The 19435-nt window shown below is 44.9% G+C and overlaps 1 protein-coding gene across 11 annotated transcripts in view; it reads left to right on the top strand.

Annotated features, from left to right (window-relative positions):
* TMEM241 (transmembrane protein 241) overlaps positions 1 to 19435 on the top strand; it is a 143673-nt gene that overhangs the window by 62335 nt on the left and 61903 nt on the right. For 8 of the 11 annotated variants that reach the window (XM_031003665.3, XM_055368337.2, XM_055368335.2 and 5 more), the window contains 6 exons: positions 83 to 108; positions 4001 to 4052; positions 5981 to 6029; positions 7205 to 7250; positions 8699 to 8734; positions 11793 to 11827. In XM_031003665.3, coding sequence (XP_030859525.2) covers positions 83 to 108; positions 4001 to 4052; positions 5981 to 6029; positions 7205 to 7250; positions 8699 to 8734; positions 11793 to 11827 — 244 coding nt within the window. The remainder of the gene's footprint in view (positions 1 to 82; positions 109 to 4000; positions 4053 to 5980; positions 6030 to 7204; positions 7251 to 8698; positions 8735 to 11792; positions 11828 to 19435) is intronic. The other 3 variants (XM_063699120.1, XM_063699122.1, XM_055368340.2) reach the window with 1 other exon arrangement.

Below are 19435 nucleotides of genomic sequence, written 5' to 3'. Positions count from 1 at the left end.
CCTCTTGATCAAAATGTTTCCTTTTAAGAGGAATTTAAAAAGTTTTAAAAGTCTAATTGTATGTTTCTTTACTTTTATGCAGAAAACATCTCCTGCAAAGATCTGTAGGTAAGTTTACTGCCCTCCCCCCAAAAAGCCATAATATAAGATTTAACCTATTTTTAACTTGAATGATGAACTGTTCAAGATTCATACTCTAAGAGGTGGCAGAAGAATTTATTATAAACATTCATATATCCCTAATTTGTGTCTTAGTCTAAAATTTCCTGTGTTTTTCTTTTCTTTCTGAAATATTTTATTCCCAAAGAGAAAACACCAGAACCAACCTGTGCTAGATTTCAGTCATTGATGCCCAAAACTTTACTAACAGTTGTGTAATACTGATGGAGAATGAAAATGAAAAACATGGAAATGACTTAAAAATGTAAAAGTAATGTTTGTAGTTTATTTAGTCTTTAATATTTTCCGTGGTGGAAAAAGCACCAGCCTGTAAGTCCTGGGATCTGAACTGCAGTCCTGGGCCACAGCAGGGTGATTGTGGGCAGCTTTCCTCATCCTCTTTGCCTCAGTTTCCTCAGCTAGAGCGTAAACTGGGCCGTCCTCTCATGCAGACCCCGGTGCCTGCAGCATTTGAATTCTAACCTGGGTGCCTTGCATCTGACTGCTTCCCGCTTCCTCTGCAGGCCAAGCAGCTCAGTCCTGGAGACAGAAAACCAACAGAGGTGCTTTGATAGATGGATTTAGGATTTCTACTGCAGATATTTCTGGGCTTTCATCCAATCCCCCACCCTCCTTTTATTCCTTTATTACAGGTTGCACCTTGAAAGAACAAGACAAAACCAAACTTCAAGACTATCCTCCTGTTTAAAAGGAGATTAGCAGGTGTCAAAGAGAGGCAGTAAAGCTCATGATACCTGATGTAATCAGGTACTGCTCGAGGCCAGGTGGGGTGGGAAGGCAGGCAGGTGTCTTACCCTTGGGTATCCCCCATCTTCCACAGTTCCAAGAGGTTGTCTGTTTGGGGTGATCTCTGATGCTCATTCTTCATGGATGGGGAAGCATCCTCTATTCTATAAAGCCTTTCACTGTAGGTAGACACCAAACCCATCAGGATATCAGGATTCTCCTCTCCTCCCACCACAAAACCTGCTTGTTCCTGGGCAGCCCCAAGAAGCTCCCCTGACAGTCTCTTCTCCACTCACCCCACTGTTTGCCTTGGATTTTTCTCTAGGTCATTTGTGTGTTGGGGTGCCTTGAAAGTCAGCAAGGCTATAGGAGTAGGGCAGGCTGAGGTAGAGAAGTGGCCTGAGCCTCAGGCTGCTCCATGTTGTCCTGACCTTCCCAAGGCTCTGGGGCCTCAGCTCCAAGGGCCCCTCTGCCAGTCCTCCTGCCTCTGGCCCAGCCGATCAGTGCTGGTCCATTGGGTACACTGACATCTACACATGGTTACAGCAGTGAGGACTGTCAGAATTGATCAGCACCACTGTTTTCAGTGTACTAAGATTACACATGCCAAGTTGTTGTGTGTTACATATATATGTTTATGTGTACATATAAAAACATGTAGTCTCTATGTAGAATACAGAATCTGTGTTGGTGGGAGATGGCATATGGCAAAGTTCCCTGAAAGTGAAAACATCGTATTCGGTGCTTTTGTTCACGCCTTTGATCCTTTGCTGTTTGCTGCCTGATGGAATAGTCAGTAGTTAAGGGGCACTATATATATGTTGCCTCTATAAAATGGAAAGAGGAGAGAGACTAAGTGATAATTTGGGTTTTATGCTTTCTGGCGCCTTCTTTTAGGAGGAGAGAGTGGGGAAAGCTAGAGGCAAGAGCTTTTGGCATATGAAACTCAGAAGGAATAGGCCGTAAACCAGGGATTACTGAACCAGCTCCAAATTGACTTTCTAATGAGTGAGGATAGCTTCCTGAAAATATCTGTGTTTGGCAGTGTTACTTTTTTGAGCAAGAATTTTTAAAAATTGCTTTACGGTGAAAATTTCTAAAGACATATCAGAGTAAACAGAATAATGTAATGAATGAAGTCCTGTGTACCCAGTTCCCAGCTTCAGCCATTTTCAGCTTCTGGCCCCACCCACTGCCTTGCTCAGTATTTATTCCAGGCACCCTAGCATTTCATCTGTAAATATTTTAGTATGTATAAGAGATTTTTCTAATAAAACATTTTACGGGGGGAAAAGTTTAAACCTACAGAAAAGTTGCAAGAATATTACAGTGAGCTCTCATGTATTCTTCACCTAGATTCACCCATTGGTAACATTTTTTGCATTTGCTTTCTTGCTATCTCAGTGTATATATGTATACACATGCATAAACATACATAAATATCACATAAATATATGATAATGTAGATATTATTCTTGCTCTTATTTTTTCTGAATCATTTGAGAATAAGTTGTAGAGGTCATGACTCCACTTCTAAATACTAACTACTGTGTCTCCTAAAAACAACCATCCCTTAGATAACCAAAATGCAATCATTGAATTTAGAAAATAACATCTGATATGATACTGTTAGTTAATATTGAGTCCATGTTCAAATGTTGCCACTTATTATCTGGCCACAATATTATTATTATTATTATTTATTTATTTATTTATTTTTATTTTTATTTTTTTTTTGAGATAGAGTCTCGTTTTGTTGCCCAGGCTGGAGTGCAGTGGTGCCATCTTGGCTCACTGAAACCTCTGCCTCCCGGGTTCAAGTGATTCTCCTGCCTCAGCCTCCTGAGTAGCTGGGATTATAGGCATGTGCCACCACACCTGGCTAATTTTTGTGCTTTTAGTAGAAAAGGGGTTTTACCATATTGGCCAGGCTGGGCTCAAACTCCTGAACTCAAGTGGTCTGCCCGCCTTGGCCTCCTGAAGTGCTGGGATTACAGGTATGAGCCACCATACCTGGCACAATACTATCTTTTATAACATTTTTTTCCCCTAAAGATGTCATGTCTAAGCCAGGAGTATTGGCTCAGGCCTGTAATCCCAGCACTTTGGGAGGCCGAGGCAGGCGGATCACCTGAGGTCGGGAGTTCGAGACCAGCCTGACCAACATGGAGAAACCCCGCCTCTATTAAAAATGCAAAATTAGCCTGGTGAGGTGTTGCATGCCTGTAATCACAGTTACTCGGGAGGCTGAGGCAGGAGAATCGCTTGAACCTGGGAGGCGAAGGTTACGGTGAGCCGAGATCGTACCATTGCACTCCAGCCTGGGCAACAAGAGTGAAACTCCATCTCAAAAAAAAAAAAAAAAAAAAAAAGATGTCATATCTCTTTTGTACCCTTTAATCTAGAACAGTTCCTCAGCTTTTTATTGTCTTTCATTGCCTTCACATTTTTGAATAGGGGAGGCCTGTTGTTTTGTGAACTGTCCTAAATTTGGGTTTGTCTCAGTGTTTCCTCGTGGTTCAATCCATGCTCTGCATGTTTGGCAGGAATACCACCCAAGTGATGTTGTGTCCTTCCGAGCTTTATATCAAGAGGCACACAATGTGGATCTGCCTCATTATTGGTGGTGTTAAGTTTGATCATTCGGTTGTGGGGTTGCACAAAGGATTTTAATGCAATTTCCGTAGTGTTTTCATTTTTGAAACAGGCATATTTGTGGTCTGATTCTCCAGTTTTTCACTTGTATATTTTTGGGGATCTGCAGTTGAAAAAACACTTGTTTTATTAGATGTTTCACAGGCACACTATTTTCCTCAAGTGAGCCAGCTGTGGTTTTGCAGATGTCCTGTAAATGCCTGACTCTGGGAAACGGCTAGCTGAGGTCCGGAGAAGGAAATGTCTGCTTATGAGTAGAGCACATAATTGAAAACTACACAGGTAGTCAGGTTCACAGAGGAAGGACAGAGGAACCAAGTTGGTCTCGCAGGATCTTTGCCTCATCCAACTCCAGAGGATGCATTTTCACCTCCACGCTCTTAGGGAAACCTTTGATGTTGAAAGGTGAAACTGCAGTGTTTTATCTCCCTCTCCACAGTGCCCTCTTCCTCCTGGCCGCAGCAGGATGCCTTCCCTTCAATGACTCGCAGGTAAGTCCAGGTGAACTCATTTGCCTTCAAAGTGTCTTTTATTCTCTGAAGCCTGGGTGTATGACCAGAATTTCCTAGTCCTTCCTTTTAGAAGCAGGATAACTTGGCCTATGCAGAAGCATTCCAAAGCTTGCAGGCTGGGTAGCTCTGGGCCTGGGCAACACCATTTCCCCAGGCCTTTGCCTTCTCCCCAAGGCTGCAGGCACCGTGGCCTGCAGAGCTGTGGTCCCTGGGCACTGTGGTGGCTGCCATCTGTCCTCTGTACATGCCTGGTGAACCTGCAAGCCAACGCCCAAATTGCCCCAGCCTCAGCCATGGAGACAAAGTTGATTTTCTCTCCTCCCAAGGGCCTCATCTCCTGCAAAGTGATTTTTTGTTTTTGCTTTTGTTTTGTTTTGAGACAGAGTCTCACCCTGTTGCCCAGGCTGGAGTGGAGTGGCACGATCTCAGCTCACTGCAACCTCCACCTCCCGGGTTCAAGCAATTCTCCTGCCTCAGCCTCCCGAGTAGCTGGGATTACAAGCGCCCACCACCATGCCCAGCTAATTTTTTGTATTTTTAGTACAGATGAGGTTTCTCCATCTTGGCCAGGCTGGTCTCAAACTCCTGACCTCAAGTGATTTGCCCGCCTCGGCCTCCCAAGGTGCTGGTATTACAGGCGTGAGCCACTGTGCCTGGCCTGCAAAATGATTTTTATTTTATTATCCTGTGCTAAAGTTGAGTTTTCTTTATGAGGTGCTGAGGACCCACCCCCGCCTCCCAGTAGTCATCTCATTTCTGGGTTTCCTTTCTTTCTTTTTTTCTCCCTCCTTTTCTCCCCCAGCATTATTAGGTCCCCACCACGTGTCAGGCACTGAGCCAGGCTCTGGGGACACAGAGGAAAATTAATCTTTGCTCAGGCAGAAGTCAAGCCTATTTGGAGCAAAGGGGAGGGAAACAGTCAAGTAAACAGATCGTTATCACACAGGGAGGCCAGGGCTCTGTCCTTGAGATACAGGGGGCTCTGAAGCACCTAAGAAGATGTGGGGCCTCAGGAAGTAGGAGTAGCCATAATTACCGGGAGTCTGCTGTGTGCCAGCCTCTGTGTCAATGCTTTCTGTGCCTTATGTTATTTAAAATCTCACAACATTTCTGTGAGGGTGGGAGCATTATTATCTCCATTTCATAGCATAGAATAAGGAGGCCCAAAAGGTCACCAGCTAACAAATAAGTGGGGATTTTAGAATTTATCCCAGATCTCTCTGATGCTAGAGCCAGACTCTGCTTACAGGACCTAAATCTGGAAGAATGAGGAGGAGTTAGCCAGGAGAAGAAAGCAGGCGAGGGCAGTCCTGGAGTGTCATGAGTATCCTGTGATCCAGTGTCATCGAGCACCTGCTATGTGTTTACCCCTGTTCTAATGCCCACCCTCCTGGAATGTACAGTCTAGGAGAGGGGAGGGCAGGGAGAGATAGAGACACATAAACAAATAAGGAAGAAATAAATAGGATGTGTCCTGTGATACTAAGTCCTGTGGAGAATAATAAGGGAAGAAGTAGAGGGTCCCCTCGGTTGAGCTGTAGGGGGAAGCAGTGATGCTTGGGAAAATGCAAGTTATCCTTATTCAGGGACAGTAGGGGGTACATACAACCGTAGGGGTTGATGGGGGCTTGTCACAGAGGTCTTGGGGTGTCATGAGTTTGGATTTGAACTTTGTGATGGCAGTGCGGGGCATGGGGTGTTGGAGGCAGAGTCCTGTTAGGAAGATGTTGTAGGCAACTGGGTGAGGAATGAGAGGGAACCGAGGAACTGATGTAAGGCCCCAGGAGTCCTGTTTTGGGACCCTTGCTTGGCACTGAGCATTGATGACAGGTTTTCTGATGGCCACACTGGATTCTGTTTGCCTTGCACTTATAGCCATTTTTTCTTTTTTTAATTTTGTGTTTCAGTTTGATCCAGATGGATATTTTTGGGCTATAATTCACTTACTCTGTGTAGGTAAGTTTTAAAAGAATTCTTATGTAAGGCTGGGCACGGTGGCTCATACCTGGAATCCCAGCACTTTGGGAGGCCAAGGCAAGCGGATCCCTTGGGCCCAGGAATGGAAGACCAGCCTGGGCAACCTTGAGAAACCCCATCTCTACAAAAAATACAAAAATTAGCCAGGCATTGTGGCACATGCCTGTTGTCCCAGCTGCTCAGGAGGCTGAGGTGGGAGGATCACCTGAGTCCAGGGAGGTCGAGGCTGCAGGAGTCATGATCACACCACCACACTCCAGCCTGGGCAAAAGAGGGAAACTCTGTCAAAAAAAAAAAAAAAAAAAAAAAGAAAGAAAGAGAGAGAGAGGGAGAGAGGGAAGGAGAGAGGGAGGGTGGGAAGGAGGGAGGGAAGCTTACTTGAATAATTGAGGTTTATTGTATACCCACTTTTTGGTGACCTTGGAAAATTAAATCCAAGGTGTGAAGGTTAAAATTAAATGGGCATTTTCTGGATTGGTTTTCTATTTTGAAGTTTTTCCTCAAATGTTTCCATTTCCAATATACTTTCCTCTTTTTCGTGACAAATATGAACTAACTCACTGTGGCTTAGGGTTTCACTTGCTCAAGTCAACTTTTGGAATGCTGATTGGTCTTCTCTAGAAATGGTGGGAAGATATCCAGAAGTTCATGTCAAAAACATTTTCTTTCAGTAATTTACCAAAAAAGTTTAAGTTGTTCAAATAAAGGGACCATCTGATTTTATTACAAATCACATATTCAGTGTTGCTTGTCTGTAGTCCTGGGGGAAAAACGGTGCCCTGACTGTTAACACAGCTCAGAAATGTTCAGAAATCCAGGGGTGTTTCTCTTTTCATGTGCGTCATGTCAAGGAAGTAAAACCTTCCTGTTAATTGTGTCCTTCATAGTCATGATGCTTTCCATGCCCAGCACTCTGGGGACCAATGGAAGGACTGACTGCGTTATCATAGAGGATTATTGAATTTGTATCCTTGAAGCCTTCCAAATGTTGATGGTCTTCTCCTGTCAGCTGGGTGTGACACTCGTAGGGAAAAGGACCAGCAGTCATGCTTTTGGGAGCCTTTATCCATGTGGATTTTGTGTGTCCCCGGACAGGCCAGCAGCTCCTTGAGCAGAATACCATGACCAGTGATAATGTTTTATTTCATTTTCAGGGGCTTATAAAATTCTACAGAAGTCCCAGAAACCCAGTGCATTAAGGTAAACTCTTTTTTTTTTTTTTCCTTGAGATGGAGTTTAGCTCTTGTTGGAGTGCAATGGCGCGGTCTCAGCTCACCGCACCCTCCATCCCCCGGGTTCAAGCGATTCGCCTGCCTCAGCCTCCCGAGTAGCTGGGATTACAGGCATGCGCCACCATGCTTGGCTAATTTTGTATTTTTAGTAGAGAGGGGTTTCTCCATATTAGTCAGGCTGGTCTCGAACTACCGACCTCAGGTGATCTGCCCGCCTCCGCCTCCCAAAGTGCTGAGATTACAGGCGTGAGCCACCACACCCGGCCAAGATAAACTCTTAATGTTTGGTGAGCTGTGGTTGGGTTAAAGGAAAGGGCTGAGACTTGTGGTATCATGAGATTCTTCCATTCAGCCAGAGACTCTGCAGGCCTGGGTTGTGTTGAGGGCAGGGGACTTAGTCCTTGAAGCCGGCCCTCTTCTTGCTGTTTGGGCCACTCCAGGCTGTGTCCACCAACACCTGGAACATGTCTGCCTTTGGCCATGTGTGAAGAGGCATGGAAGTCTCAATCCCCTTCCTTCAGGGGATTCACATGTCACCTCTCAGATGACATGTGAATGAAATGTATGTGGCCAGCTGCTTTGGGTGCCAATCGGCTGCATCAAGCACAGAGGGACAGTACTTTTTCTTGTTTCCCCAGCCCCGTCCTAATTTGACTTACTTTAGACCCAGAAGTCTCTCCACTTACTAGCTCATTCTTGGGCAAAATGAGGCCTTTGTTGCAGCCAGTCAATGGAGCAGCTTTGGTGAATGTAAATGAGAAAAGACAAGACTTCAGGCCTGGAGCGCTGAGGCCAGTGCCCCTAGACTGGCCAGCTGGCCTCTGGGTTTTGGGGCCTGCTGAAGGCCTAAAGAGAAAAGGTCTGAAGGGAATGACTCCTGAGAGAAGGTCATCCACTCTGAGAATGTGGGGCTTCCACTCCCTGGAGCACCTTTTGTTCTTTTAATAAAGTGTTTTTGTAGCAAGAAGCCAGTAGAGTTGCCAGATAAAATACAGGATGCCTGGTTGCATTTCAATTTCAGATAAGCCTCGAATAATTTTTGTAATATTCAGAACATACAATACTTACACTAAAACATTACTCTTTATCAGAAATTCAAATGTGTTTGATTGCCCTGTATTTTTATTTGTTAAATATGGTAGCCCCAAAAGCCAGTCCAGTGGCCTGAGATAGTTGACACTCCTTTGAAAATGACAAATGTACATGTGGGAAACAGTTGCCCACAGGGGAAAATGTGTGTGATTTAAAATGAACTAATAACTGGTTTTGAATATTAAATACTTTTCCCTCTATTTATGGATAATTTATAAAAGTAGTAACTAAAATAGAATTTATTAGTAGAAGATAATGATTATTTTATGTATTTAAAATAGTTCTGCTACTTCATTTATCTTTTTTTCCTCTCTCATTCCTTAGTGACATTGACCAGCAATACTTAAACTATATATTCAGGTAAAATATAATTTACATTTTTAAAGAACAATTCATATCCTTTTAGGGCTAATGGATTTTTATTTTCCAATAATATTTTGATTGAAGAGTTCTGAGCCAATGTGCCTGCCAGGAAGATAAGTTACAGAATTTGTGAGATGACAGAGTTGAGGAGACCAAATAGCAGTCTTGCCCTTAGACCAGGCAAGAGGGGCCTCTCTCAGGCCCTGAACTTCAGAGGGCCACATCCCTCCTCCGGGACGTGGCATCTGTGAGGCTAAGGGACGTTTCTCTCATCCCAGAGGCCACACCCTCACTTCTAGATTGTGTCCTTGAATCCCCCACCCATGTCCCTGAGCTCGATTCCAGGGCTCCTTGGGTCCATCTTCCCAACTCATTCCCAGGCCCAAGGGGTGTCCAAAGAGAAGCTGTCAATGGGCAGGAGTGTAGGTGGAGAGGACCTTGCAGGCTCAGGTGTCCACACACATGTGTGAGGCCCTTGGGCTGCAGGATGAAGCCTGGGGTGGAAAGAAAAGGGGAGCATTGGCAACCGGGAGTGAGAGGCTGCCCTGGGCTGCTGCATTCTGACATGCAGCACCAGGGAGCCCAAGAATTCTACATTTTAAACTAGACTTTCAGGTTATTCTGAAGGTGTATTTGTTAAGGTAGGATGAAGTCTGAGGCTTGATTTATAACTTTTAAATATGGTATGTGGACTTCTGTTTGTATCCTTGTCCCAAGCCAAGCAGAGAATGAGCCTGCTTACTAGAACAGCATGATACACCCTTTTTATATTAGTAGAATTTCTTCATTATAATTTACATGTAATTTATAATCTTATAACTATAAGGGGTTTCTGTATTGGGAGGCTGAGGCAGGAGGATCACTTGAGCCCCAGAGCTCAAGGTTACAGTGAGTTATGACTGAATCACTGCGCTCCAGCCTGGGCAACAGGGGGAGATCTTTTCTCAAAAAAAAAAAAAAAGTATACAGGGCTTCAAGTTACATTTTTCTTCAAACATAGTCCCACCACAGTTCACCTAGAGGTGATTAATTGCAGTTCAGAAAACGTATTGAGTACCTACCACATGATGTCTGGCACTGCTAGGGATCCAAGGATGAATAAAATATGGTTCTTGCCCCCAAGGAGGTCACAGTGTAGGATGCCACAGAGGGGAAAAGGTGAAAAGAGAATGAAGAGAGAGTGTTCCTTTGGTGTGAGCCCCATTCATCCTTGGCACCCTCCCATCGCCCTCTTTGGAAACCCCTCCCATCCCCCAGCACCCCTCTGCAGTACCTTCATGCTGCTAAACCCCACTGTGGGGGCCCCAGTCCCCCACCCTCTGCAACCTCTTCTATCAAAACTCATGCCATCCAGGTGGCTGATCACGTTAGAGGTTAGGAATAAAACTTGCTATCTAAGTATTGGAGGGAATTTTTTTTCAAGTGCTGAATGGCCTGCTTTGGTAGGAGTTAGGAGTGGCTTAATACTGTATTTGCAAAATTCAAACAAGGATTAAAGGACCAGCTCTTCACTTAATTATTTCTTATATTTATCCCCTAATATTTTATTTGAGGTTACCCTTTGGGGCGATTCTGATGATGGGATTTGGGGTACATGACAGGCTCTGGGAGATGTTTTGGGATGGCAAGAGACCCCTCATATCCTGCCATAAGAGTGGTCACTTCTCCTCCTGAAGTTATAATCAAAAAGGGATTCAGGGAGGTAAAATAATGGAGTATATACAGGGTATATGTTTTCCAAAGAAAGGCGAGATGGAAGCAAAGACTTAGCCTATGCAAAGGGCTAATCATTGTGAAGTCTTCAGTCTTGTTTATAGCTACATGCAGCCCTGTGTTATAAACCTACAATTTCTCAATGACTGGATGTGTGGCTCTTCCCATTGGCTTTCTTCCAAACCTCCTGTCTAGCCTCTGTCCACACTGCTGCTGCCCTGGGGCCATCAGAGAACCTTAGCTTTAGAGGAAGAGCAAAGGAAGAACATGAGAAACCCAGAAATGGCTCCGGGAGACAGTTCCTGAAACAGGAAGGCTCCCAGTGGTTTTTTTGCTCACAGCCGTCTTCCTCCACACTGCCTAGGATGTCACCACCAACTAGGGATTCCTTGTGGTGGTTCCCAATCCTGGTGTACTTTAGAGCCACTGAGGGGCCATAACAAAATAAAACAACTGATTGCCTGCACCTCAGAGATTCCAATTTAAGCCAGGACACTGGGCTATTCTGATATGCAGCCAGGGTTTAGAACCAGAGTAGGCCATCCAGCACTTTAAAAAATTCCCTGCCATGCTTAGATAACATGTTTTATTCCTAATTCTCTAATTTGATTGGCTGCCCGGATGGCATGAGTTTTGATAGAAGAGGTTGCAGAGGGTGGGGGATTGGGCCCCCCAAGTGGGGTTCGGCAGCATGAAGGCACTGTAGAGGAGCACTGCGGGACGAGAGGGGTTTTCAGAGAGGATGATGGGAGGTTGCCAAGGATGAACAGGGCTCACATCAGAGGAACACTCCTTTTCATTCTCTTTTCATCCTTTCCCCTCTGTGGCATCTATTGAAAACCAGTAAAGTTAGTTTTCAGCCACATGGTGGATGGGCTGGATCAATTGTGGGCTAGCCTCTTGGAAATGTAACTATCTTCTACACAGTTGATTTTGTGGCAAAAATATACGTAGCTCACACACAACGGCTAGCTTTTACATTGCAAGCTATTTTAATTCGGTGTTTGCTTTGTTTAGCTTATAAATACTCTTGGTAGATTAGGTGAGTATGATCATAACTAGGGTCAGCCAGGATTGAGAAAAGAGACACAGTAGACCCTCAGGTTGAGACATGGATTCATACTCTGTCCCAAGCCTGTCCCAAGAGGCAATCTTCTTGCCAAAACATGAGACATTTCAAGACATTCTTACTCTCTCTGAGGAGCTGGATTTAGGCAGAGTGAGTCAGTGCAGATAATTTGCTTTTAGGCATATTTAACTATTTCCAAGTAAAATGTGTGGGAACAGCTGGGGTTTTTGGTGCCGGGGAAACTTCTTGACTACTTTGCTGTCTCTTTTCCAGTGTGGTGCTGCTGGCATTTGCATCTCATCCCACAGGTAAATGCCCCCGGAGTGTTGTTTTGTTTATCTGTTTGACATTGCTTATTGGACCCAGTGAGCCTGTCTCTCAGAGACATTTCATAAGAGCATGTCATTGCCCCCCAGGATGACTGAGAGGGCAGGAAGGTCCCACCTATTTGAAACTGCTCTTAATAAACCAATTTATCACCCAGGAATTTATTCTTACCCCTTCTTGTCTGTGTTTTCATCCAGTATGATCTCAGATATACAGACAGGTCTATTTCCTGCCAAGTAAACTAGGGCTTATTTTGCCCACTTCTGAAATTCCTTTTCCAAGCATCCTGAATTGCTCTTCATTTCTAGTGTTAAAAAAATTGGTGAAAAAGTTCAAAAGTTCAAAAAACTCCCTGAATCCCTTTTTGGTGATAACTTTAGGAGCAGAAGTTATTGCTCTTATGGCAGAATATGAGGGGCCTCTTGCCATCCCATAATATTTCCCAAGGCCTGCTATGGTACCCCAAATCCCATCATCAGAATCATCCCAAAGGGTAACCTCAAATAAAATAGTAGCGGGTAAATGTAAGAAATAATTAAGTGAAGGAGTTGGTTCTCTAATTCTTGTTTGAATTTTGCAAATATATTGTTAAGTTACCCTCTTTCTATCTGGCATCATTTTTAAAGTTTGTATCGTATGTCACCATCCAATTCTCATAATTCCAGAAGAAAGGAGTCAATTCTTTTTTTTTTTTTTTTTTTTTTTTTTTGGAGACAGAGTCTCACTCTGTTGCCCAGGCTAGAGTGCAGTGGCGTGATCTGAGCTCACTGCAACCTCCGCCTCCCAGGTTCAAGCCATTCTCCTGCCTCAGCCTCCCGAGTGGCTGGGACTACGGCGCATGAGACCATGCCTGGCTAATTTTTTGTACTTTTAGTAGAGACGGGGTTTCACCATGTTAGCCAGGATGGTCTCGATCTCCTGACCTCATGATCCACCCACCTTGGCCTCCCAAAGTGCTGGGATGACAGGCGTGAGCCACTGCGCCCGGCCAGGAGTCAATTTTTAAAATGTATCTTACTGCCTCAATTACTCTGTTGTTGCTTTTCAGATTAAGGAATTGCCCACAAGACCCTATACCATCACAGTTTTTTGCTTTGAAAGGCTTTGAAATTGATGCCAAAAGATAAAACAATAATGTCTGTGTGTGGCATGGCTGAAAATACAAGTTATATTGGTTGTGCTCCTTGTGGCTTCGTGGAGTGTGGTGCAAAGAATATTCAGAAGGATTGGAACTTTCCTTGGCTCCCCCACTGAGTGGCCTTAAGATAGATTTTTGTTTTTGTTTTTTTTAAAAACAAACAAACCACAAAACGAATGTTTACTCACCACTTGCTATGCATAAAGCATTACCCAAGCCATCTAGGTCTCAGTTTTCGCATCTAGAAAATGAGAAAGGTGAATTGGCTGCTTTCTACGGTCCCTTCTAGCTCTCACCCTGTGCTTAAAGGAGTAACAGCTTTCTGTTGGCGTTTTCAGCTGCTTCTTTCGGTTGGTATTTTACCTGCCATCTGAGCGAGGATCCTCAGGGAGTTGTTGCTAGTGACTCAGGAATAATGCTTCTAGATTGTATATGACATATCTGAATCCATGTCTCATAAGGATAACTTGAATGCATTTTCTTATTACACTCCGCTTGCCATATGAAAGCACAGTTCCTATTGTCTGCCTGCTCCTATGAACGATGACTTCTCAAAACTCCAAGGTTTGCTGTTGAGTCCCCTCTCTGCTGTCATTTGCTGAAAGTCTATCCTTTGTGGAATAAGTCCTGTGAAGCCATACTGGTAACCCTAAATGGCTTCTGCTTACCCATACTGCTGGTTGTCTGCCTTTTAGTCGCGTCTCCTATCATTCCTTTATGCAGCCAGGTAGCTGCCACCCAGCAGACATTTAAGAGCCTACTAAGTGTCCTGCCCCTTTGAAATGTGCTTTTGTCAGCCGGGCGTGGTGACTCACGCCTGTAATCCCAGCACTTTGGGAGGCTGAGGCAGGTGGATCACGAGGTCAGGAGATCGAGACCATCCTGGCTAACACGGTGAAACCCCGTCTCTACTAAAAATACAAAAAATTAGCTGGGCGTGGTGGCGGGCGCCTGTAGTCCCAGCTACTCGAGAGGCTGACGCAGAAGAATGGCGTGAACCCGGGAGGCGGAGCTTGCGGTGAGCTGAGATCGCCTCACTGCACTCCAGCCTGGGCATGAGCAAGACTCCATCTGAAAAAAAAAAAAAAAAAAAAAAAAGAAAGAAATGTGCTTTTGTCAAAGGCCTTTGGAAAGTTATGTTCACAGATTCTCCTTGGTTTACATCCTGAATTATTTCTAGTGGACTTGGGTGAATAATTCTTTTTTTTTTTTTTTTTTTTTTGAGACAGAGTCTTGCTCTGTTGCCCAGGCTGGCCAGGCTGGAGTGCAGTGGTGTATCTCGGCTCACTGCAACCTCTGCCTCCCGGGTTCAAGCAATTCTCCTGCCTCAGCCTCCTGAGTAGCTGGGATTATAGGCACCTGCCACCATGCCTGGCTAATTTTTGTATTTTTAGTAGAGACGGGGTTTCACCACGTTGGCCAGTCTGGTCAGGAACTCCTTCCTGACCTCAAGTGTTCTGCCCGCCTCATCCTCCCAAAGTGCAGGGATTATAGGCGTGAGCCACTGTGCCCGGCTGGGTGAATAATTTTTACCTAAAGAAATCATGCTGCCCTTCAGCTAAGAGGTTGTGCTTGTTCATTTGTTAAACTTATGATGGTCAGAGCTGGAAGGAATCTTGGCGATTATCCCAGGTGCCACCAAATTGTATTAATTACTTATGCACCATCCTAATACAAATGAGGAGATTGAAACCCTGAGGAGTTAAGTGATGTGACCAAGATGATGCAGAGTAGGTGAGTAGCAGAGGGAGACTGGGGTTAGGTCTCCTGACCCTCTTTCTAAGTTTTTCTTTTTAAATGCTGCTGCGCTTTCGGTGATCCTACACTTTATTGCCTTTTTTTTTTTTGTTTTTTGGGGGGTTTTTTGTTTGTTTGTTTGTTTGTTTTTTTGAGACAGAGTCTCGCTCTGTTGCCCAGGCTGGAGTGCAGTGGTGCAATCTTGGCTCACTGCAACCTCCGCCTCCCAGGTTCAAGTGATTCTCCTGCCTCAGCCTCCCAAGTAGCTGAGATTACAGGCACCTGCCACCGTGCCTGGCTAATTTTTGTATTTTTAGTAGCGACGGGGTTTCACGATACTGGCCAGGCTGGTCTCGAATGCCTGACCTCAGGTGATCTGCCTGCCTCAGCCTCCCAAAGTGCTGGGATTACAGGCATGAGCCACCACGCCCAGCCCCCCTACACTTTACTATGAAGTATCCCACTCCAGTGAATGCTTTTGTACAACGTTCCTAAATTTTGGTCTGGAGCTGCTTTTGGTTTGGGGGATGTGTTTAGCCACCAGTTTCTGAACATAGTGACTGCTGGTAATAGCTTAGACATTTTGGCCAACAGTCTGACATTTTACCTTGAGTTATTGCTAAACTTTTAGGTCAATACAAAAATACCTTGGACACTTAATTACTCCCTGGGAATACAAAGTGGTCAGAAGTATATGATTGTAGAATGTCCTGGGCAGAGGAGTAATTTGAAATAGGCTTCAGTTTCTTTTTGAGGTAATGAAAATGTTCTGGAATTAGATAGTGGTGATGGTTGCACAACTCTATGAATATACTAAAAACCACTGAAGTGTACACTTTAAAAGGGTGAATTTTGTAGTATGCAAATTATATCTCAATAAGAAAATGTATTGGGGGAATAAAAGGACATCTTTCTCATTTGAAAACCTGTTTGGAGCTTAATTATGCCAGAAGGGATACTTGCATGGATTAATTTTTCTTCAAGTTATATTTTCATAATTTTTGAAAAAGAATGGACGCAAATGTTCACCTTCCCTTCCGTCTCCTGCAGGATGGGGGATGGGTCTGCAGTGGGCAACCCAGGGCATTGTGGAGCCTATTGGATTCATCAGAGAGAGTCCTGGGACACTGCTCTTGAAGGACTCTTCTCTGCAACTTTGATTTGTTGAAGTTTCCTGCTAGCTGAGGTGGTGTCATTGCAGAGGCCAGGTACAGAAAGTCGGGCTTATAAGAAGGGTTTTGCTGGGCCGTGGCACTGCTGAAGTGGCTGTGGGCTCCCTTGCTGTAAGGGAGCAGGACTACTCTTACAGGGTGGCTCCAATTCCTGCCAATTCATTCATTAGCTTTCTGATTGGACCAAGTCTAGCCCACTTCAAGGTAGAACAGCACTTTATTCTTTCTCACTTGCTTATTATACTTGCTATCTAGAACGTCTGCAGTGGAGCCTGAGTGTGTGTTGGATGAGCTGTCTTCCTGGTTCCCTACTGCTCCAGTTAAGACACAGTCACAGTCAGTCTCCACAGGGACAGTCTTCTTGGAAGAATCTGTTCATACTTTCTGACATTTTACAGCGGGGCTCAATTCTTTTTGGTTTCTTCTTACCCCTTCTTTTTTTCTATTTTTCTTTTCTTTTTTTTTTTTTTTTTTTTTGAGACAGAGTCTCGAACTCTCTTGCCCAGGCTGTAGTACAGTGGCATGATCTCTGCTCACTGCAACCTCTGCCTCCTGGGTTCAAGTGATTCTCCTGTGTCAGCCTCCCAAGTAGCTAGGATTATAGGTGCCTGCCACCACGCCCAGCTAATTTTTGTATTTTTAGTAGAGACGGGGTTCCACCATGTTGGTCAGGCTGGTCTTGAACTCTTGACCTCAAGTGATCCACCCGCCTTGGCCTCCCAAAGTGCTAGGATTACAGGCATGAGCTGCTGCACCCGGCCCCTTCTTTTATTACTTGTATCTTAGTTATTTGGTAGTACTTTAAAAACATTTTTAAATTGATATGTAATTTACATATATGAAATATACATGTTAAATGTATAGCTCGATCAATTTTGGCAAATCTACACACCTGCGTAACTTATACCCCATCAAGATATAAAACATTTCTGTCACTGCAGAAAGCTTCCTAGTCACTCCCTCTCCACACCATGAGACCTCTATGGATCTGATGTCTGTTACCATAGATAAGTTCTGTCTATTCTCAAGCTGTTATAAATGGAATCATCAGTACTTTTTGTGTCTGGCTTGTGCAGCACAATGTTTAGAGATTCATTCATGTTGTTGTGTATATCATGAGTTTGTTCCTTTTTGTTGCTGGTAGGGTTCCATTGTATGCATATACCACATTAGTTTATCCATTTACCTGTTCATGCTCACCTGGGCTCTTCCCAGCTTGAGGCTGCTCTGAACATTCTCATACCAGCCTTTTTGTGGACTTACGTTTTCACGTCTCTTGGATGAACATTTCAGAATAGGATTACTGGGTCTTAGAGTAGATGTATGTTTCACTTTCTAAGAAAGGATGTTTTCCAAAGTGTTTGTACCATTTTCTACTCCCACCCAGCAGTATGTGAGAGTTCCAGTTGCTCCACATCCTTACCAGCATTTAACATTGTCAGTCCTATTTTAACTCTTCTAGAGGGTGTGTGAGGGCTTCTGGATAGTGCTTTTGACTGAGCTTCCCTCCTCACTCACTCCTGAGTGATTGGAAGGAGGAGCTCTCTTGCAGGTGCACCTTTGGAGTGTGCTGGCAGCAGTGGTGGGACTCAGGCAGACAGTTCTTCATGCCCTCAGCATGGGCCCCACCACAGAGTTTGCTCCGAGAATCTCAGAACCTTCCTTGAGAAGAGGATCACCTTTCCCCCTTGCACTCTTTTAAGTATAGTAGAGAAGAGGAAATTTCCCCTGTTAAAGAGTTTATACTTCCTATTTGTATGGGGCCCCTTAGCTGTGGTGTTCAAGAGAGCTCTAGAGAATTTCACGGAACAAGAGGAGCAGGGAGACTCAGGAATCTGACCCAGAAACAACCTTGTTACCTGGTGTGTCTGTGGCTCATGTGTGAGACAGAGCAAGCAGCACTAATTACTGCTTGGAACTGACCTCCTGTTTTCCTGCCAGTTTTGAGGGCGAGAACATGAGAGGAAATTTTCTTCACGTTCAAATATCAGTTAGTCTTGAATGTGGTAATATTGTGTCACACTTTTCACTGTGGAAATTTCATGCTTCGTAATCTTTAGAAAGATGGGATTCACTCGCTCACTCAGAGTCAGCGGAATTGTAACTGCAGAACACAACAGTGAGGGCCTAACTCGGACTCCATTGCATAAGCCGCGTGTTGCTGTAGCAAAACATGTTTACAACTCTTTTTTTTTTTTTTTTTTTGAGATGGAGTCTCACTCTGTCGCCCAGGCTGGAGTGCAGTGGGACAATCTCGGCTCACTGCAACCTCTGCCTCCCGGATTCAAGCAATTCTCTGCCTCAGCCTCCTGAGTAGCTGGGATTACAGGCGCCTGCCACCACGCCCAGCTAATTTTTGTATTTTTAGTAGAGATGGGGTTTCACCATCTTAGCCAGGCTGGTCTTGAACTCCTGACCTCGTGATTCACCCACCTCAGCCTCCCAAAGTGCTGGGATTACAGGCGTCAGCCACTGCACCCAGCCTTGTTTACAACTCTTTAGCCACTTGATTTGTGCTTAAGCCATGTAGTTCAGCACTAGATGGTGCAGGAGTGTTGTTTTGCAGCAAACTCCTGGCTCGAGTTTGCATGTGGCTGGGGCCAGCCAGCCACACGCTGCAACCTCTTCCGGGGGTATTTATAGCACAGTCACTAACATTTGCTGTTCCTGGGTTGCCGTGCACCCTCTCTGCTTAGGAGTACTACTTTAGCAAAAGAGAAGGCAGGTGGAAGGCATCAAAGGGGAATATTTGAGGTCAGCATGAAATTGAGGACCACAGAGCCAGCTGGAAACTAGAACATTAGCTCTAGGGAAGGCAAGAGATGATCAGGTCTTTCCAATACTCTTGGTTTGGTAGTGCTTGCTGTGTGCTGGGTATATTGGTTATGGTGCTGACACACAGTGGGTGCAGGGGTGAGGAAAATAGCATCCCCACTCTCAAGGACTCGCTAATTCTAGGAGGAGGGACAGGTGTGAAGTCAGCTAAGTGGTGTGTGAGAAACCAATGTGTGATGGTTTTAGAAATGGCTCAAAGGTAAGGGCTAGCTATTCTTATTTTCTCTCTCTCATTATGGGGTCAGTTTTCAGGATTTGGGTGGGGGTTATTATTTCCCGAGGACTGTGTTTTTTTTTCTTTCTTTCTTTTCCTCCCTCCTAGTCTTCCTCTGACCACACTTCTGCTCTTTAGACCCCCTCCAAAGCCTGGGCTGGGCTGTAAAAGCTGCCATGCGCCGTGAGTCCCGTTCACCCTGCTGGAGCATTTCTGATGAAAGACTGGGTGCTGAGAGGGGTGAAGCCTGAGAGGACTCAAGGCCCTAGGTTTCATTCGTCTCCCTCTCCGCCGTTCCTCATTATCACACTGGCTGCGCTGCAGTTCCTCTCACACTGAGAAGGAAATTGGGAAAGGGCCAAGAGCACACAGCTGCCAAAGAGACGGAACGAGTTCTCCATGGACGTGGACAGACTCTCCCTCCACTTTGCCTGAATGGAGGGCTCTGGCCACTCTCTAGGTCTGGGGTCCCCAGGGCACCCTTGCCTATCAC

This window comes from Gorilla gorilla, chromosome 17 (genome assembly GCF_029281585.2).
Source record: "Gorilla gorilla gorilla isolate KB3781 chromosome 17, NHGRI_mGorGor1-v2.1_pri, whole genome shotgun sequence".
NCBI lineage: Eukaryota > Metazoa > Chordata > Mammalia > Primates > Hominidae > Gorilla > Gorilla gorilla.
The sequence above is the reverse complement of the archived record's forward strand: the minus strand, read 5'-3'. Positions and strand labels throughout refer to the sequence as shown.